We start from the raw sequence: 21,984 nt of genomic DNA on the forward strand, positions 1-21,984 counted from the left end.
GGGAACAATAGGGTATCAGAGCTGTCTGTCAGATCCAGAGGCGTGGCTGAAGCTGCGTTCTCACTTCTTAAGTGGGTACTACAGAAATCACTTAGCATCCAGGAGGTGGGACTTTATGCTCCTGCCGGGCTGTGATTGGCCCACTAGTGCGAGCGAGAGCGCGGCCAGATAGTGCTCGAGGCAGTTTGGTTGAGGGCCGAGGAGTGACGTGTCGGTCCGCGGACTGCGAGTAAGTCGCGTGGGCGGGGTGCCACCGCGGTCCGTTGAGGCCTAGTCACGTGACCAGAAGCGGAAACTACGCGGAGAAACAGCCGAAACTACAAACCTCTCGGGTCCACTTCTGAGTTACTCTAAGGTAAAAATTAATCATTACCTAACCTAAGGTTAAAGGAGAAGAGAGAATTTTCTGTCATCAGTAAAAACGCAAACGCTTCCTAGTGCAGACCGTCTCTTCTCGGACTGTTGGCTCAGGAGCCGTTTACGACGGCGCTCCTGGAACCCGTGGCTGACAGGAGCCCTGCAGCCTCGCGAGGCCTTTCGTTTCCAGTCCCTGAATGGCTGACTGCGTGCTTGGCCTAAAGGGGCGATAGGCTGAGGAACCCGCGGTCGCGGAGGTCGTCCTCCTCCCGGCGGTGTACAGCCCACCTGCGGCTGCCGTGCTGTACCAGCTCAGGCCGCGAAAGCTGTCCTCTCCCCCACCCCCCGCCCCCCGCCCCAAAAATGTTCCTGAGGGCCGGGAAGCAGTCAACTCCATGCAGGAAAACAACCTTCAAAACTTATTGAAAGCCCATTTTAATCTTGTTTTCAGAATCGTGTGTATTTTTCAGAATTCACGTTATCAAGCTTACCCCCAAGAAGTTTGATCCGGTAGACCTGCTTTTTTGTTTTGTTTTTATGTGTTCAATGTAATTTTATTAACAGGAAACTCAAGCTGAACCTGAAAGTATTGCAGAACTTCAAGTAAATGCTTCTTCAAAATATTTTGGATTTCTTCCTTAATAAAAGGGGAGGAGGAATTAAAGATTCTTTGAAGTTAAAAAAAGTACTTTTGCAAGAACATTAAGATGGGGTTCTCGTTAATTTTTTAAATTTTGAACATGCTTCTATAAGGGAATATGTTCAAATGTCCAGGTGGTAAAATTAAGTCAACTTTTTCAGAAGTCAAAATGTACTACTAAAGAACAAAGTTTAAAATGTAGGTATATTTTTAGGGTAATTCTTTGATACCAATTGATAGGGAAAGGCATCTCTAAGTAAAACCAGTCAAGACAGCAAGGTCGTTTCTATAGTTACCATAAACTGAGAGTTTATACCTGAATTCAGTATAGCGATTAATCCTTTCTCTTGATTTATCGGACTAAAAGTTTTGACTTGGTTGTTTCAGATAAAGTTTTTACTGTTCCATCAGTTGCTTAAAATAATGCTATTTTTAGCTTGCTTTGTAGGAGTCATGTCTTTCCCGTGGAGCTTTTGGGTCTCTCCTGATCTACTTATCTCTTTTATGCTGCTTTTGTGTACATTATCTCATGTGTTTGTTACCACATTTCTATTGTAGATATGCCACAGGCCTGGCCTCTCAACTGCACTAATAAAACTGCAGATTCCTCACTTCCAACCACTTAAATTAAACATTTTCTATAGCTAGGATAAAATCATGTGCCATCATCCACTCAGCCTCCCTCCAACACCAGCTTACTAGGTACACATACAAATTTCAGGTAGCAAAGATGTGGCCACTTAAATAACTAAGCTAATTTTTAAAACTTAAATAATGTAATCAATGATCAGTTACCAGCTGATGAAATACTGAGGTCTTCAAACCACTGCACATCAACCTGTCAGTTCTCTGCAATAGTATTGACAAATGACCAGAGATTTCAGAGTACGGGAAGTAAATCTTATTTTAAACCATGTCTTTCACAATTTTTTGTGCACAAGCCTACTTCCAAGATGCCCACTATTTGAAAACTCGCTGTACCTTGAACTTGGTTTACATCTCCTGGCAGTGATTTTTAAACCCTTTTGTCTTGCACAGTGAACGTTTCTGTCAACAAAATAATCTCTTCCCTAATGAAAATGTTCAATACACGGCAATCTAGAAGAAACCCTCCCTTCATGAATACATGAGAGATATACATACAGACTTTAAAACAAATAATCCTAAATTCTTTCCAAGATGTTAATATGATCATAATTACATAATCTAAATTTCCTCAGGGAACATTTTTCACAACTAATCCCTCAAAACACTACAACCAAATTTACCCATGACAAAGTCTTGGGTTCCATGAATATGGTTCTTGATGTGGTGATTTGTAAATTCAACCATTAAACATTTGTGGGAAACCAGCTCAAGTTTAATTGACATTTTAAAATTATATAAGTGTTTTGACATCTGTCCCCTTCCCCCCACCCCATATGTAGTCTCTTTAAAATGACAGGAAAACAGCAACCAATCACAAGTTTAATGAGTTTAATAAGTTTACCCCTTCAGTTCCTATTTGCAGCACCCAATATTCTTTTGAAATGCCAGACAGACCCACAGTGGCTGACAGTAAATTTCAGATCTCCAGGGTTTTAAAAGTTCAGGTTCTCTAAGCATTCTGTGTTTCAGTGGCACTTGTCCAAAATTGGTACCTCCCTGAAGTTGGGGAACTTTACATGTACCAGTGAAAAAAGCTTTTTCCCCTTCAAGGGGAAGAAAAATCACTCCTCAAAACCCAGCAGATCTGGCTATGAGGTCTTTTCTCCTGTCCTGTTTCTTCAGGCTTTTTTTTTTGCAGTGGAGCAAGAGACCAAAATCTAACCTGAGTTACAAGAAACAAGACAGTGATGGCTATTTTAAAGGGAGTGACCAGGAACAACTGAGATACTCCTTTACCTCCCACATCCAATATATGTGCTTCACAGAAAAACAACAAAAACAACAGGTCCACAAAATACAATAGCTAGAATTACAAAATCCATTCATCCAAGGGTAGTGGAAGGCAGGAAGAGGAAGTGGGAGGGTAAATGGCACCGGGAGAAAAAGTATTCAAATCAGTCCAGGCACAGGGGCTGGCAAATGCTAGAAAAGAGCTGCAGAAAAACATGTGGTCCTTTCAGACTCACAGGTGTTAAAAATCCACATATTGGTATCAGGAAGATTGTGCCTTCCGTGCACCAGAAACAATCCCAATTCTTCAGAGAGAAGGGAATATGCATAGGGCCCTTGGCAGAGTGGGTCCTGCCTTCCCTGTTGGGGGAGGTGAACAAGAAAAGAGCTGCACAGCCTCCTCCCAATCCCACTCATCCCCTCTGGATGGCAGATGACTCAGTGGCCTGCAGCAGCCTTCAGTTTGGCAGGAGATGGATGTGGTGAAGGGAACTTCTCTGCAGAAGTTGAGCTACTCAGGGCAGACTGCAGGTAGACCGTCTTGTGGAAGAGTCTGTTGCTTAAGAAAACCACCAAGGAGAAGAGGCGCAACTGGAAAAGGCTAAAGGGCAAAAGACCAAACTTGTTAGATCCCCAGTTGATCAGAATTATTTGACAACTTAAGTTTGACCACATTAAATTTAAAATATGGGAAAATAAGACGACTGAAATTTGATCAAGGCAGTACAGATATTACACACATGGATTAAATAGGCAGCAACCAAGGAATGCCCTGGGTCCTGTCGCTATCATGAATGCAGTGGACACCACCATCTGAAGTATTGTAGCTTAACAGAAATAAAGTTATATTTCAGATTAATTCTGACTCGAGAAGCACTTTTCTATAGCTGACTTTGGGCACAAACTTCAAGCTATATCTGAAGACATATGCTGTATGTGTTTCATTTTCAAGACAGTTTTAAGAGAAAGTCAATTCTCTTGACACACACTGAGCATTGCTGAACAGCAAGAACATGCAAAATCCCAAACAGATCTGACATTCCTAGTATCTGTGTATCCTCATTGACTTAACCAAAACTGATCAGAGATTGACCTTTTCTCGGAAGTGATAAAACTTTTGGAATGCCAGTATTACTGCTACAGATTCATCTTAAAATACTTTGTTTTACTATCATCAATAAACTCATGTAGCCAGATCACATGGCCAATACTTTTTTAAAAAATTGGCCATTCTTGCAAAAATGAGCTTAATTACAGGTGTTTACAAGTGCCTTATTTAGTAAATTGTTAAATTTTAAAAATATATAAATTTTTGAAACACTTGTGCATGTGTGTATATATACAAATATATGGAAAATTTGGGGGTATATCCAAGAAGTGCTTTTTTCTCATTAAACTCTGTTAATGTTTTCCTGGAATGTAAAAGGTTATTTTTAAAAAAAGTCTTATTTACATAATTGAGGCATTGTAGTCTTAATCCCCTTTACACAGAAATACTTAGTATACTTATACTAAATACTTAGTATACAATTAGTCAACTGGCTAATACTTACTACGCTTTGCCAGGGGTCTTTGCTTCATTGGCGCTGATAATGAATAAAGGAAAGAGAATAGAGAAGAGACAGCCACTGTAAAAATAAACAAATAAGTAAAAAAGAACAAATAATTAGTCACCTTCATAACAGCCATGACTTTAGTGCAAAATTCCTTTGCCTCTAGTGCTAATATCATGGCTTGATAAACCCTTAATAAATCAAACACATCTTTCAAAAAAATAAAATAGGATTTTTCTAAGACTGTCTATATTTAACACTGCTCCAGGAGGCAACATAGAAGAATATGGCATATAGGACCCTGCAGACTAGATGTTAATGCTAACTGACAAATGTCTATGACTATCTGTCAAAGAGAAAAATCCTACTGACTTTCTAATGGCCAAATAAGAATGCAGGATGCCTAGCACAGAACCAGGTACCCGGAAGATGCTCCCTACACTATTTGTACTAGTTCCCTTCCAGCCCCTCCAGCCAAATTACCTGATAATGTATGAGGACTGCATTGCTGTGAGGAAAGCCAAGGGCAAACCAAATCCAAAGTAGTAAGGCCAATTCCTCTCTATGTTTGACAATCGCTGGTGCATTTCGATTCCTAAAACAAGGAGCCAGTACAATTAAAAATCATATTTCCTTTTAGTAAAATGACTAAACATGATAGAAAAATTATTTGAGGTTTGGGTTTTAGATACAGATTTGCCATTTAGAACACAGCTAATGAATATAGTTCAAAATTGCCCAAATCTCCTATAAAGCTGCTATGCAAATTTTATAATAACCACAATTTCAAAGCTGGCAGGCTAACTGAATTATGAATTACAACACCAGCATCCTTGGTCAAGAGCAGTCCTAAACAAAGCAAGATATCAAAAAGGCAACCATTCTATAGAACAGCGGTCCCTAACCTTTTTGGCACCAGGGACCAGTGCTCCTATGAGAATCTAATGCCTGATGATCTAAGGTAGAGCTGAGGCGGTGATGCTGGCGCTGGGGAGCAGCTTCAAAAACAGATGAAACTTCTCTACCTGGCCAGCCACTCCCCTCCTGCTGTGTGGCCCAGTTCCTAACAGGCCATGGCCTGGGAGTTGGGGGCCCTTGCTATGGAAATTATCCTCTTTCAACCATATACACCCAGACAAACATGCCAAGGGCTTTTAAAATATCCAAAAAAATCTGAATGTACTGATGTCAAATTTCTCTGACATCAAATTTCTCTAATTCAGAATAACTCATACTTATTTATGGCTCAGAGTTACATCACATTAAGCACCATAAAGGTAATGCTACATGCTGTACCTTCCAGCATCAGAGTTAAGGGTTAAACCCCCTAAACCAAATATAAGTTCCCTCTTGCCAAAGATGGTTTGCCAAGGGCCTAAGCACTGAATAGTTTTAAGAAGTCTGCTTAGCAGCAGCATTTCCAAACAGGGCCTCCAAGTTCTGAGTTTCTTGAGATGGACTTACCTTTATTGAACCAACGATATTCAAAGCAGTATAGTGAGTAGAGAAGGGACATATGCAGGAGACTAACCAGCTGACCAACAAGATGGATGGGAAAGAGACTCACAAACATCCCCTGAAGAACAAACATGGAAAATCTTAATTCCAAAGCTTCTGAGACCTAACACTATTCACCTGCCACTCTGGGTCATCACTCTCTGCCTAGATAGCCGCACAGTTGCTTCTCAGGTTTCTGACTAGCAGGAGAGTGGAAAATGGCCAGGGTGGCAGGGAAGTGCACGTAAATTCATGTTTCTTATTTTGTGACTTAAATTTTCTAGTTTCTGTGGAAAAAAAAAATGGTTTATTTTTATTTATTTTAATTGAAGAAATTATTTTAATTTTTTTCTTCTTCCTCATCTACCTCCCCCTGAAAAAAAGTGATTTAAATAAAAATCACCACCTCCTGTGCTCGCTTCAGCAGCACATGTACTAAAATTGGAACGATACAGAAAATCATCACCTCCCATAAAGTGTATCTGTCCCAGTATAAACATTACCTCCCATAAAGCTTATCTGCCCAAGTACAAATGCAATACCCCATCTTTGTGAAGCTCCCTCTAGTGAACTTTTTTTTTTTATAATCTGCCCACATGCCCAAGCCGGACTCACCTGGATGAGGAAAAGAGCCTGCAGCAGAAGGTTGAAGAGCATGTCAGCAATGATTTTGCTGACACTAGGGAATGGGTGAGGCTTCCTCCCTGATACTTCAAATGCCAGATCAGCTATATCCTGTAATGGAGAAAGTAACTTACCAAAACAGGAATTAAATGGCCTCAATATCCATCCCCAAAGTTAAGGCCACTGATCTGCCCTTAGACCTGCCAGGTGAGAAAAGCCCCTGGACATCTGGGAATGAGATGCTCCAGTGACTTGAGATAATTATTCCCTTTAAAAGAGCACAAAGATCACCCACTGGCTGCTTGATCAAGAAAAGTTAAAGCTGTGAAAGTGCTCCCTACGGCTACTAACTTCACGGGCTGAAATCTGCCAGTCAACCCATCATGCTATAGGGCCCAGTCTCCATTCTGCCCGGGACCTACTTGAAACCAAATGGCATTCACAACTTTGCTAAGCACAAACAGGGGGAGCACCCAAAGAGCACTGAAAATTGACGTGAGGAAGAATTCCAACCACGACCAAACATCTCCATGTAGTGATGGATCACCTAAGAAAGAGGGAAAGAGTTTTTAGTTTAACTGCAGAAATGAAAGGCCAGAAGACCGAACCCCTAGTTTATGACTATTCCCTCCTTGACCCCACACACATCTGTTTCTTGCCAGCACATCAATATACCTATTTCAAATAGTCTTAGTCTTTACAGACACACCAAATTCTGGCCACAACTCCAGTTCAGAGTAGCCATAGATATGTGCTGCTTACCTTGAGATAAGCCTGCTTACCTGGTAGTTACTGAGATGTCACAATGATTAATAGTATGCAATATACAGGAAACCACCTGGGTTTAAATCCCAGCTCTGCCACTTACTAATAGTTTAACCTTGGTAACTAACTTTCATTTCCCCAACCATTAAATGATATCTATAACAATACCCACTCAAAGGATTGTTGAGAGGTTTGAGTTAAAAACATCCAAAGCTCCTGTTACACAGGAAGTGTTCAATAAACTGAAGGACACAGGAAACGACCTCCCATCTCCATTCCAGGCAGACAGCACCATATATACTTACCAATAATTTGGGCAGTTACTGACTGGAGCACAGGAATAAACACTCGATAAAACAAGAGGAGACTGAACTGAAGGAAAGAAGCAATAAAGTAATCATTAAAAACCCTTCCTGTTTCAGTGTAATTATTTTCCAGATGGAGGTGCCTTTAGTAAATTAGAAGGCCTGAAGGGGCACCAAAATTGGAACTATTTCTATTCCCAATATTTCAACTCAGGGTTACAGACCTGACATTGCCTATAAAAAAACTTTTAGGGGCATAGAAGAACACTTTGAATAGTATTCAGGACAAAATACAGGCATATACTAAGTACACACTAATATTTTATTAAAGTTAACATCTAAAAACATCTACAAAATGTTTAAGGAAACCTGAATTATACTGAATTCCAAGTCAAAGGAAGTATTTAACTACCTGTTCCTCAAAGTACGTCGATTTCATTTAAGCCTGTGTTGGTTCTCAGTAAATTGTAGGCAACCTTTTCTAATGTGGGTTTCAATACATATCAATTTTAGTAGACTGCTATGACCAGAGGAGGGGGAAACCTTGCCCTTGGCCACTTGTCCTTCCCCTATGATCCTCCATAGATGCTCTTAGCCAAAAAGTCCAGACACTATCAAGAGGAATTGTTACCTATAACATTAAAACTTCTGAATAGGTCATTTAAAAATAATAATACTAAAAGTATATATTCAGGGCTATCCTTTTATCTACATGCAACTGTTCTGAGTGGGAATAAAATCACTGCAATTGCACAGAATCCTGACTTATGGTCTTATGTACATATCAGCAGTGATAGCTACTATGGTCTCAGTTTAAAGAAAACAGTTGAGAACTATCCACATAGTGACAATCTGAAGATGCTTATAAGATGCCTGGAATTTGAGAAAAGAGAACTTACCCAGAATACTCCGCCATTCCAAGCGCAGCACTGGAAAATTCTATTAACAATACGTGGCTCACTGGAAAAGACCACATGTATTTAGCTTATTAGGCATATAGGCCATTTCCATATTGTCATTCAGTAGCTCTCCATTTAATATCTTTTGTTGGTATTACTTTTCCAGCACTTATTTTCATTCCAGTGTTCTCCTAATGTCAATGAGAAAAGCCTAAAAATATTTCTAAAGAAGCAGCTTTTCTTAAAACAAAAATGTATTTTCTAAAATCCCAGATTGGAGAAGATTAAAAGAGGATGTCTGAGGTTCAACCAATAGGTAATTCCACACTGGCTCTCTTAGAAGTATGAATCAATCCAAACAATTTTTTCGTGAGTCTCTACTCACCATTCAGATTTAAAGAAAAAAATACCATGGCTTTTGAGTAAGGATTATTGCTAGACCCTAGTTTAATTTAACATGGGAGGAAAAAAAATCACTTATAATATTTTTGGGGGAGAAAGTACAAAAAACAAAAAAATGGGGTACTAAAACTACAAGTCACGATGTAGGATCTTAATTGTACACTAAGGATAAGTCACTTCCTAAAGCGCCTTCCGGAAGGGAGCTCAGACATTTCTGACACCAGCCTCCACTCCTTACCTCTCTTGCTTCCTCTCTATGCTCTGGGCTCTCCTCTGAGCCAGGACACTACTTGCCCTTCTTCGACGCTGCTCCTCTCTCTTTTGCTGAATCCGAGCATCTAGCTTTGAGATGGTACAAATTCCCCAGATGGAGTCTTTGATTCCCTACAGACAAGAGTATTATTTTTAAAGAGGGAAGATTATGGATTAGAGAATACTTTCCAAAGTTACATATGGTAAACTGAAATCACAGTGGAAACCATTTTATTTATTTTGCTACATGGCTTAAGAGAACTTTGATATTTTCTTTAAAATAATTCCCAATTTGGAGAAGGGTTGCAAGAATGGAGAACTTCCTAATACCTTTTTCTCCAGATTCACCAGATTAATATTTTGCCATAATTATTTACATACATATATATACACATTTTTTCTGAATCATTTGAGAGTAGGATGCTATATCACATTTCTTTACTTTTAATTCTTCACTGTGTATTTCCTAAAAACAATGATATTCTTTTATATAACCACAAGGCAGTTATCAAGAAATTTAATATCGAAATACTTTACAGTCCATATTCCAATTTCTCCATTTGTCCCAATAATGCCCTTGACTGCATTTTTACCCCTCAAGTATCAGAATTCAGTTCAGAATCACATGTTGTATTTAGTTTGTCATGTCTCTTTAGTCTCCTTTACTCAGGAACAGCTCCTTAACCTTTCTTTTTGAAGTATATAGGCCAGTTGCTTTGTGGTAGTCCCTCAATTCAGGTTTGTTTCCTCAAATTAGACCCAGATTATATATTTTTGACAGGAATATTACATAAGTGATGATATACACTCTCAGGTATTACATTCAGAGGCACACGATATCTGTCTTGCTGGTGATGTTAATTTTACATACTCACTCAAGGTGTTATCCAGCTTCTCCATTGTGGAGTTGCACATTTCCCCCTTGCAACTAATAAGTAATCTGTGGGCAAACGCTTCTGAGACCATCCAAATACCCTGCTCAAGTTCCCTCCCCTAAATTTACATCCATTGACAATTCTGGCCCAACCAATCTTGAATAAAATGGTTGCAAAATAGTGGTTTTCCAACTCCTATACACTTATCAATACTATAAAGCCAAGTTACAACCTTCCTTTATACTCTTCCAATATCAAATGCCTACAGTATGACCAATATCCTGTACTAAACTAGTGATACAAGGGTAAATTAAACATCAGTCTCTAGAAAGGACAAGGGCTGGACCAAGGTTGGAGCAAGACTCAAAGAAATAATTACTATAAAAAAATGTGAAAAGCTATAGGAAAAGAACATGCCAATAAGACAAACAACATGGTAGTGTAGCCGGAGGAGAATGTCCTTAAAGACTATGTGATGGAGGAGAGGGCCCTTAAGTCTATAAAAACAGTGACAGAGGCACTTGCCAACCATATTGGAAGAGCTCCAATAGCAGAAAGGTTACTGTTTGCTACAAACACTAGAACTGCCTATCACCCAGTTCAAAGAACTGCATTCACTCATCCACTCACCCACATACTAAGCATCTTTAATGAGCTAAACACTGGCTATACGGAAATGCTCAAGAAACATAACTTAGCAGTAAAAGTATACAAGTAAACAACAAAAAATTATAGTTTACATAAGTGCCTCAACAGTTTTATGTCCAAAGTAGGGTGGTAGCACTGGGCTATTCAACTTCGTTAAGCAGCAGCACAAAAAGGCATTCCAGAAGCAATAGTGAACTGGATTCAAAGGTGGCATTTCACCTATTGTTCTTAACTAAAACAAACTTTAGAGATAATTGCCAGGATTATCTCTAATCATCCTAAAAACAATGATATTCTTTTATATAACCACAAGGCAGTTATCAAGAAATTTAATATCGAAATACTTTACAGTCCATATTCCAATTTCTCCATTTGTCCCAATAATGCCCTTGACTGCATTTTTACCCCTCAAGTATCAGAATTCAGTTCAGAATCACATGTTGTATTTAGTTTGTCATGTCTCTTTAGTCTCCTTTACTCAGGAACAGAGAAATGAGCAAGTTTATGAACTATCAATAGGAGCATAAGTTGGCACAGTGTGCACTTGATCTTTTACCTGAGTAATTTTTAGTCTTATTTTGCTTTTAACTTCTCAATCTCCTACAAATAGTTTAAATATTTGATAGTTAAGTTCAAATGGCTAAGGGCCTAACATGTGCTAGAATGATGACAAGAATCCCTACCTCTGAGACATTTACAGTCTAGTGGGGCAGACAAACCTGTAAAGTGTACATTGTAGAACTGATCCAGGGTTGAAATTATATCACACAGGAATGGCTAGAAAGTAAAGGTATTAAAAGTAGATCACATTGCATGAAGTCTCTGTGGCCTTTCTAAGAATCTCTTTCAATTCCCCTTTAACTCTAAGGTAATAAACTTTTAAACATTCCCATTGAGGAATACCTCCCCTCTCCCTCTCCCCCACCCCCAATCAGAACTGGCTTTTCTCCTGCTCTGGGACTATAGCTACAGGGGCTACAACTAGGTCATCAGACCTTAGACATTCACTATAACAGGATTTTATACTATTGGAAATTTGGGTAACTAGGTCCTAAACAGATCTTTTGGGACACTTTCCTAGAGCATCATCATCTGCACCTTGTAGAATGGGGGCGAGCAGAAGGTTCTCTAAATAAATCTAAATGAAGTAGTTCAGGTTAACACTAATGTACCAATGTTCATTGCTTAGTTTTTGATCAATGTATCATGGTTACAGAAGATGTTAATAATAGCAGAACCTGCTAAAGGATACAGGGGAACTCTGTACTACCTTGTAACTTTTCTGTAGGTCTAAAATTATTCAAAAATTAAGTTAAAAAAAAAAAAAGGTCTCTGGAGCCAAGTTGACTAGAGTTCTAATACCAGAGACACTCACTAGACAGACAGGTTTACCAAGCTTCTGCAAGATGTAGGGTAATACGTATCTCTTGAGCAGTGTGGATTAGAATAAAAACCTGTATGTGACTTTACTTTTTTAAAAAAACAAAGAAACACATGTATGTGAAGGACCCAACAAATAGGATATAAACTCCAAAACACTTAAAGGATTTCATAGTCAATTCCCGCAGGAAAAGGGTCAAGAGATGGCTTGATGTACTCACCCTGCCAAGGTCTTGGAGAAAGGTTTTGACACTGTCAGCCATCTCTTCACCACCCAAACTACCAACTACAGAGGAGGGAGAAGCGTCTCAAAATCTTTCATCATGAAGGACCTGAAAACAGATGGAGCATAATAGGGATGAAATATTTATCTTAAAGATAAGTAATTTCATGTGAATTTCTACATGATGCTATTTTCCACATATGTTTCTAATAGGAGTGAGTAGATTTTAGCCCTTACATACTAGAACTTGGGATTCTAAAGTTCTCAAACGTGATTAAACCAATCTAGGGTATTCTCAATTTGAAACAAATCAAAATGACAGAATTTCATAGGCTGCTTGTTAAAACCTCAAATTTCAAAATATAAGTATACTTTCCCTGACCTACAACCACCTTACCAAACTGTACCTTACTGACCCAACTGGGCTACTGTCACCCAGAACTGAAAGAAAAGGAATATAGCAGGAGAAAGACAACCTACACACCATATGAACCATCTGCTCCTTAGGTCAAATCCTACACAGATGTACTCACCTCAGGTAGACCAGTTTCTAGGGTAAGAAACTTCTGTTAATACTCCCACTTAAAAACAAACAAAAAGCCAGCTCAGAGTGATAGCTAACTCAGTACCAAGTGTATAATAACATGCTCAATGATGATACACAAGACCCTAGCTTGTAGAGACTATCATGAATTCACTCTTAATCAGCTACTCTCCTCTTCTATAAATTAAGAATATTAAAATCTTTGTAGGTTTTTTTTTTAGTATAAAGTGCAATAAACATGAAAATAAAAACTTAACTTCTCCATAAACATAATCCCACTACAGAACGAGCTAACTTGGGAGTTTAAGGAAGCCAATCATTTATTCTGGATTTCTCACAGGGCACTGACAGATTCTGAAATATGTCAGTCCTAGTCCAGTAGAACAGCTGTGTTATCTGAACCATGGCCATTAACACCTGGCTCTGCATGTACCAAGTGGCATGTACCAAGTGGTAACTACTGACCAACGGTGGCCTTTGAAGGACAAGTCATTTCAATTTCACATGAAGTTCCTAGCAGCCTTCCTACAGGAATATCTGGTGAATTGCCGGTTTGACAAAAAGCTGAGACTTGGAGAAAAGTAATCTGCCACGATTTGAGACCACATAGACTGAATAACGCAGGGAGAACCCTCCAACTGAGCTAGAAGGAAATAAGATTAGTCTGGTTCACATCATTTTGCAGATGGAGGAACCGAGTCTCCGAAATTAAATGGCTTACCCAAGACTACAGCAAATGAAAGGCTACCGGGAACTCGAAAACTCTGGTGTTCTAACCCTCAGTTGGACTTTTTACTCCAGCTTCGCAAAGAGGATTGTTGTTTACCCCGAGCATCTCACGGACAAAATGTCTCTTACCTCTGGAAATACACCTGGCCACTAAATGCCTCACAGTCATTAGAACTTCTCAGGCATCTACGGAGGCACAGCCCTGCACTTTCATTTCTAAGCCTCGAAACTCAAGTCTGGAAAACAGAAAGCGGCCAGATCCACTCGAAGGAGTGGAAAGGCGAGCATTCTCACTCTCACCGGCTCGCGGATTGGCTCCAGGTGCCTTGGACGCTTCTCTCTATAGGTCCTCGGCAATTCTGACTGAAAACCATGGACTCCCTCTGCAACCACAGCTGGGCACAAGGCGCGGAGCTGCCCACTTTTCACCTCGGTCCCACGTAGGCTAAGGACAGCCGCAACGCACCTGGGCATTCTCCCCAGGCTGCGACCTGGGCCAGCTCCTGCCCGCACATTCCGGCCGGGGGTCCCTCCTGGAGCCATTCCCGCAACCACAAGACCCTGTGCTCGGGCCCTGCTGGCCCTCATCGCCCTACCATACACCCCTTACTCCCAGGGCCCTGCAGCGCGCCAGTGGCCTGGCTCCGCCGAGCCTGAACCTACCCGGCAGCTCCGCCGCCTGGCTCCGGCCCAGCCCGGCCCCACCGCAGGCCGCTCGGCTCCTCCGCGCCGGACCGAGGACTGCCGCCTGGGCGCTCCCAGGGCCGAGGCCGCTGCGCCCGCACTAGGTAGACACCGGCCGCGCGGGGCGGTGGGAAGTCGGCGGGCGCCGAGCCCAGCCGCCCAGGGCGGAGGGGGCGGGGCCGCTGCGGCGGAGGGGGCGGGGTCAAGATGCGCCCACACTGGGCATGCCCGGAGCGCACGGGGCGGTGGGAAGTCGGTCGGCGATGGATCCTCCGGGATTAAGGAGGCGGTGCTGCAGCGGCGCAGGAGTTAGCTTGTACTGCGCCGGCATTGGGAATTCCTGGGATGCATAGGGCCGCTGGAAAGTCGGTTGAATCCTTAATGGAGCCGCCCAGGGCGAAGGCGGGGGACGACGGGGGCTGACACAGCTTAGGCAATGGAATGGGTCTACCTGGGCCTCCCCTGTCGGGTGAGGCGTCTGGGGACGCCTGGGTTTACCTGACTGCTTCCCTAATCTGGTCCTTCCCGAACAGTCATCCTGTTGTTTGCTCTCTTCCATTTGCTTTTGCAGTGTTGCTTGTCCTTATGAAATCCTACGAAACCTGACAACAGGAGAGCAATAATATACAGAGGTTACCTTGTTTCATTTGGTTAATTTTCTGTAACCAAAGATTTAAGTCAAGTTTAATTCAAAAGGTTTAAGAATAGTAATGTAGGAAGGCGGCAAAAGAATTAAACTACCGTTCAAGACTACAATATGCTAATCAGCTCTGCAGCCAGGCCAGGACACCTGCAGAACAAAGATTTCTACTGGGATTGCTAACAATTTATTTCCCACACCTATGAAAGGCGGAACAGGAAAGTCTTTGGCTGCCCTAGACAAAATAAAATTTCAATCCCTATGGCTAAAACCATAGGGAACCTATGGTTTAAGAGCTGGGAACTACCAGCCGCCCTTTTACACTACATATTCTTACCTTTTCACGCTACCCACTCTTCCCTTTCCCCTTTCTCACAGTATGCCTAGTATCAAAGGAAATGGGTAAACAAAGTCTTTAACTCACAGGAACTAAAGAATGACAGACTGAATCCCCTGACACTCCTGTCCTGGGTTTTTGTCTTTGCTTTTTCTAGTCTTTGCTTTTTCATATTTATTATTTTTATATGTACCAGGGCTTTCATATTTATTATTAGTTTTTTAATAAACTTTCCTTTTGACCCTAACTTTGGCATTTGTGTTGAATTCCTTCTACACTCTCTGCCAAAGAACCTTTCTCAGTGTAGGACTTAGTCTCCCCCCACTCAGAGAAATTTGCCCTGTCTTGCATCAATAGGACAAGCTGTTCTGCCATTCAGCTGCATTAGGTGTGTACTCTGACCACAAAGTGATGGTTGATCTAAAAAAGTAAAAGTAAATAGAAATAAAGCTTTTCATCTCCATTCCCACTAGACAACTTCTACCCTGGGGATGGCAATTTCTTGGCATCAAACCGTCAAGCCCCACTTCTAACCTTTTTTTCCATTCCCAACTTCATATATCTCATTCCCCATTTGTTTTCTTTCCAATTCCTATTTTCCTTCCTCTCTAGCTGTGCTTAGAGCTGCTAGTGCTAGGGCCACCTACAGAATCAGATTTTTTACAACTAGAAGAAACTTAATGCAACCTTCCATTCGGGAGGGAACCCAAAGCCCAGATATCAAATGACTTACTCGAGGTCAGTAGCAGAACAAATACCCAGGCCTCCAGACTCTTCCAGTTCAGTGGGCTGAGCGGTTGTTGACCTGTCTCCTTGGCCCAACTTCCAGCCTCATTCCAAAACAAACAAACCCCTTACCCCGAGCATCCTGAACCTTACCTTCTCTTTAAGGAAGAAGATGCTGGAAGTTAAACTAGCAAGATAGAAGGGAACGAAACGTTTAGAATAGTAGAAACCCTGAAGTAAAGGGCCAATTATATAAGGGTGCGGGGAACCTTTTTTCTTTGTTTCAGCTGTGAGTCGTAACCTCATTTTCACTGAGAACAGATTTAGGAATATCCACTTAAGTTTCCTTTTCTCATAAATATATTTATTCTATCACTAAGGTCGTTACAAAGAGGGGACATCCCTAAATTTTCCTTTTGTCTCATATGAGTAAATCTCTTTAACTTAAATATAAGGAACTATATAGAAAATATTTTTATTTCTTTTGGAATTTTATATTATTAAAATAAACAGTCCATTGCTTCTCAGCCTTTTGGTTAAGATCAAGTGTAAAATAAATTTATCTGCTGAGGTTTAGATATATTATTATAAAGACATTTAAGTGGTTTAATGATAAGCTGATTATTGTAATTTGTAATTACAATAGTAGCAATTGTTCCAAACTATTCTTTCTTAAAAGTGTGAATTTAGAACAATTTAGTAGCTATGAGCCTATTCCAACTTGCTTGATGGAAGAAACTCTTACAAATTCCAACATGCATATCACAATCTAGAATTAACAAACAATAATAATTTTACCTTGCATTTTTTTTACCTTGCATTTTTAAAGAGTTCTTGAATACTTGTGTAAGATTAGAGGCCACCTGGGAGACAAGTGAGGGTATTATTTTCTTAATTTTACAAATGAAGAAGCTGAGGCAGAGCACTGAGCTCAGAAAACTTGATCTCCAGTCTAACTATGAGCCTTAGTTTCTATATCTATAATACAAAGCTGATAAAATAAATAGTATCTATATGAAGGTCCCTTCTTACTCTATGGTTCCATGACAATACCAGATCTAGAGGCCAGATATACCCTAGTTTCTAGCCTTGGAATCTTTCAAGGGAGAGATTCTATGATTTCTTAAGCATCTACTATGTGCCAAGGCTTTCATATTTATTATTTCACAACCATTTAAGTGTTGTAACTGATAAAAAATTTCTACCAGGTTTTTCGGATTCCCAGTGCCATGCCCCTTTCTTTACCATACCTGCTTTCCCTTATGGATCACTATGAGGCTACCCCTTTAAATTTATGCTTGTATCATCACACTAAAGTATTGCTCTTCTAATCTTAATGGGAAAACAAATCAACTGGAGACCTTGCTAAACACATATTCTGATTCATTCAACCTGAGGGTTGCCCTTAACTTGCTTTTCTTCAGTGTGAAAAAGGACAAGGTAACGCAATGTGATAAAAACAAAGTCCTGAGAGACAATGAGGAGTCAGCAAAAAGAAGAACAGATGGGGAGGGGATTCTACACAAAGGGAACAGCACAGGCATAGCTACCTTTCATGTCTAGAGCACTGTAAGTTTTTCATTATGGCTGGAACTTAGATTAGCAGAAATGGCAGGAGAGAAACTTCCTATTTATTTGGTGCCTTCGATTTGCCACTCTTTTCAAATAATAGGGGTTAATGATAAGCAAGACAGACAAGATGTCTGCTTGAACCTATTTACATTCAAGTAAATAGGTAGGATAGGACAGGATAGGATAGGATAGGATAGGATAAAATAAAATGACAGTAATAAGTAATGAAAAAGATAAAACATGAGAATGTTATAGAGGACAGATGGCAGGTAGCTGCCATTGGCTATTTGAATGGTAGGAAGGGAAGGTGCGTTTGAGGGGCTTTGTGTTGAGATCTAAATGCAGAGGAGCCAGCCACGTAAAGATCAGGAAATCTCCATATGTAAGGGTGTCTCCCTCACTGTACCAGGCCTGTTTTCATTATCAATGGAGAAGGCTTGCACTTAAATCTGTGTAACAATCTTACCCGTTTTCTGTGCTGTTGCTGGTAACCTTCTATAACTGACTCCCCACCCCCAACATCTTTTGTTTTTAGCTGAAGGTGGTATTTAAGGTGATGGCTTCTGGCATTTGGTGAGTTACTCAGTGTACCTGGGTCTCTGGGTATGTAGGAGGTGTGTATGTTATTAAACTTTAATTTGTTTTTATCTCCTGTGAATCTGTCTTGTGTTAAGTTGATTAGTCCAACCAAAAGAACCTTAAAAGGTAGAGGATAATTTTTCCTCCTCAACACCACTATCACCTCTCACCTAAATTATTGCAAAAGTCTTCCTGCTTCAGTCAGCCACCTCTAATCCATTACCCACAGAGTAGACAGATAGAGCTTTAGAAAATGGAAATCTGATTATTCTCTTTGCCTAAAACCCTTCAGTGGCCCCTATTCCCATCAGAATAAAGTCTAAACTCTTTATCTTTATTATGGTTTGTAAGGGCTCTGGGAATCTGTGCCTGCATACCTCTTTTACCATATGCTTCTCTGTACTCCGTTTTAGTCACAATTTTTAAAACATACCATCACTCTTTCTTCTGGATCTTCATATGGCATTCCCTCTGCCTCCCTCTGCCCCCTCTGCACACACCCCTTTCTCCTGGCTGAGTCCTCCTCGTCCATCACATTCTCTGTGAAACCCTCCCCAGCCAATTCTCTGTTCCTCCTTTGAGCTCCTGGGGCACCCTGAACTACCTTTATCAAAGTACTCATCCTGCTAAATTATAAGTATTTATGTAATTATTTGTATTAGACTAGGAGCAGACCATTACTGCTTTGTTCTTTTTTACATTCCCAGTCCCTAGCACAGTGTCTAGTTTTAGAGTAGGTACTCAAAATCTGTTGAAAGATTATGGGAATGAATTAATGAAGTTGATATTGGAAGTTAGATTGTAGCTTTTTATTTCATCACATAAAGTTTGGATACTATCTGGTGACAGCAAGGAGCCACTGATGAACTTTAAGGAAAATGATATGATTATATTTGCATTTATGAAAGACCACTCTAAGTAGCTACAAGGCACATAGATTTGAGGCAAACAAAATTGGTGTAGTGAATGTAAGTAGTAGGTTGGTTGTTTCCATTATTCAAGGGAGGAATGATGAAAGCCTGAATTTGCAGAAAACAGTTTAGAGAGATAACAAGAAGGAAAACACTTAAGGACATGGTGATTGGGTGGGAGGTAGAGAGGTAAATGGCTCAGGAATGGCTCCTACATTTCTAGGTTGGCTGACTTGATGGATAAAAATGTCATTACCTGAAATTAGGAATACAGAAGAAGTAAGAAATACAGAGGAAGATAAATTCTGTTTTAGACATATTGAGGTGCCTATCATACATACAAGTGGAGATCTTTTAGTAGGCAATTGGATCTGGAATCAGGAAAGAGATCTGGGTAGCAACACAGACTTGGGCATCATCAGCATACAAGGTTAGTTGAAATGATGGAGGTAGAAGAGATCGCCCAAGGAAAATGCATAGAAATAAAGCAGCATAAACTGAAACCATGAGTATAACAGTTTTCAGTGAGTTATGTGAGTCCTTCTAGCAAATTATCGAAACCAAGGGAGGTCTTGGAGACTCCTGAACTTGCAATTAAAGTCAGAAGTGGAAGTGGTCTTATAGGTTGTGCTTCCTCTAATTTCACAGCTCACCAAAGGCATGCATGAAAATATTCACAGCAGCACTATTCTTAACCCATCCCCTGTTTAGAAAAAAAAAAAAGTGCAGCTCGCTGCCAGCGTTAATTTAATTTTATAGAAACATGCTCTTTAATGCTGAAGCAAATCTGATTGGTTTTTCAATGTGAAAATAAAATATAAAAACTGTTCTAGGGTTATTTCAAAATAGCACTTGTCTCTAATCCTAATGTAACAGGAACATATGCATATTGGATTCATCAAATGAACCTGCGGCTAACAACTGTTTGAGAATGATGTTAAATCATCACCTGAAAGAGTGCTACGTTTTCTAGGATTTGACATTTTCAGCAATCGAGAATTAATGTATTTTGTAAATGGAAATACAACTTCTAAAAACAGAATACTATACATAAAATAATGTCATTGCTTTCCAAAGACAATTGACATACTAGAGTGATGCAAAAATATTAATAAAAGCGAGGTATTTCATGGCAAACTTTGGGGGTAAGGTTAGGACTGTAATCCATGAGTTATCTCTGAGTAAATGTTGCAGCCACAAGTGCCACCAGTGAGTATTCTTGGGGCAAATGGGAAATGGGTTAACTGCCAAATTCTGGAAACAACAAAAACATTTGTCAACAGTAAATGGATAAAGAAAATTCTAGTGCATTTATAAAGTAGAATTCTTTATAAATAAAAATGGGTCAATCTCATAAATATTAAATTAGGCAAAAGAACCCAAACACAAGAGTCTGACTACTGTACAGTTTTACTTATATGAAGGTGAAAAGCAAGCAAAGCTAACCCAGGTGATGGATCATGTTAATGGTTATATTTGGGGAGGATGAAGGAAAGCGACATGAAGAGGACATTTGGGTTCCTGATAATGTTCTATTTATTAGCATGGGTGGGAGTACATGGATGCGTTCACTTAGAACATTTATTGAGTAGTACACTTACAATTTGTGCTTTTTTTTGTATATATCATATTGAATGAAAAAGTTTTTACTAAGAAACCTTAAATGTGAAGAAGAGCTCAGGCATTACATAATTAGAACTAAAAGAGCTTTTTTTAAAAGTTGTGAGAAATTGAATATTTTTTGTTAGGGTAAAGAGTCAGATATGATGGAAAGTTGAAGAAACCAGAAAGAGAAGTTAGAGATTCTTGAAGAGATTTGAGAGAGTATAAAATCAAAATTTCTTGTGGAAACTTTTCTATTTCTTAAGACAAGGATGTTTCTTAGAAATACACATTCTAAGGATTTACACCAGAAATTTTGATTCAATATACCATGAATGGAACAGAGACATCTCCCTTTTAAACCAGGCAACTAAGTGTTTGTGATGCAGGTAGTCTTGGACTTAACCTTGAGAAACACTGCCCTGAAGTAGTGATAGATGCAGAACGGTCTCAGTATTGAGGGTCAGAGAATTTTTGTCACAGTTTCTGATTTGCCCTTTTATCTTCCATCAGGAGAGTTTTGTAATTCTTGCATTTTTTGTTTTGGTTTATTTTGTTTTATTTTGCTTTAGTGCCCATAAATCATATATCACGTAAAGATCTGAGCAATCTTACTTCATTTCTCCAAGCTACAGATGGTTCATCTGTAATAATATTATCAACTACAGAATAATAAAGAATCAAATTAAATTATATAAGAGGAGGAATTCCTCCTCTGGCCAAGATATAGTAATAGGGACTGGATTTACACACACACACACACACACACACACACACACACACAATAACGACAACAACAACAACAACAACAGCAACAATAACAACTTTGAAAACAGACAACATACATGAAACAACAGTTTCCAGATATTGGACATCAGATAATACAGAATGGTGATCCCCGAGGGGTAAACAAATAAGATGGGCCCTACTATTGCTGTTTTACTCTATGGAGGTGGCAGCACAGGGAGTGGTACCCAGGCAGAATTAGGCAGTCTCCCTGAGTTTAGGAGGTAGATTTGGAGGTCTTGGGAGGCACAGGTGGCTAGAGTTCACTAGAAATGAAAGAATGCAGAGAGAGGGTGGAGGATCTAATGGTCTGTAGAGGGGCTTCCTTGCATGTTCAGCTGGGTATACATCAGTGCAGAATTATGAGGAAGCTCCTCAAGTTTGAGGAAGAGTTACCAAAAGGACAAGAAGAAATAATCCCTGGACCTTACAAAGAGCTACAAATGCTTCATGTTCCAACCAGCCAGAGTGGAGAAAACTTGATAATTAAAGGACATAGGGTAGAGATGACGTCAGAAATATGGTGAAGTGAGAGACGTCCCCAGATCTCTCTCCTTGAAATAACAATAAGCTGAA

General features: G+C 39.9%; 1 protein-coding gene and 1 long non-coding RNA gene across 3 annotated transcripts; one reads left to right on the top strand and one right to left on the bottom strand.

The window, feature by feature from the left end:
* Positions 1-225: 225 nt before the first annotated feature.
* LOC120610462 (uncharacterized) lies at positions 226-4,287 on the top strand. The gene is made up of 2 exons (XR_005654941.1): positions 226-355; positions 2,784-4,287. It is a non-coding gene; the product is annotated as an uncharacterized LOC120610462 (long non-coding RNA).
* EI24 (EI24 autophagy associated transmembrane protein) lies at positions 2,457-14,372 on the bottom strand. 2 transcript variants are annotated; one of them, XM_039872778.1, is made up of 11 exons: positions 14,235-14,372; positions 12,297-12,407; positions 9,159-9,304; positions 8,519-8,579; positions 7,620-7,686; positions 6,972-7,096; positions 6,541-6,660; positions 5,893-6,004; positions 4,912-5,023; positions 4,429-4,503; positions 2,457-3,476 (listed from the first exon to the last, which is right to left on the bottom strand). In XM_039872778.1, exons 2-11 carry the CDS (start codon positions 12,336-12,338, stop codon positions 3,314-3,316), a joined length of 1,023 nt encoding a protein of 340 aa, XP_039728712.1. In that variant the 5' UTR covers positions 12,339-12,407; positions 14,235-14,372; the 3' UTR covers positions 2,457-3,313. The 2 variants fall into 2 exon arrangements, with proteins under 2 accessions (XP_039728712.1, XP_039728713.1); XM_039872779.1 differs by lacking the exon at positions 14,235-14,372 and adding an exon at positions 11,415-11,472.
* Between the last annotated feature and the right edge of the window lie 7,612 nt (positions 14,373-21,984).

This window comes from Pteropus medius, unplaced genomic scaffold (assembly GCF_902729225.1).
Source record: "Pteropus medius unplaced genomic scaffold, Ma_sr-lr_union100, whole genome shotgun sequence".
NCBI lineage: Eukaryota > Metazoa > Chordata > Mammalia > Chiroptera > Pteropodidae > Pteropus > Pteropus medius.

Coding starts and splice junctions, on each gene's coding strand:
- EI24 (XM_039872778.1), bottom strand. CDS start 12,338: ATGGCTGACAGTGTCAAAACCTTTCTCCAAGACCTTGGCAGG. Junction 8,580..9,158: donor ATAGAGAGGAAGCAAGAGAG/GTAAGGAGTGGA, acceptor GGTCTTTTCCAG/TGAGCCACGTATTGTTAATA. Junction 7,097..7,619: donor AGTAACTGCCCAAATTATTG/GTAAGTATATAT, acceptor CCTCTTTCTTAG/GTGATCCATCACTACATGGA.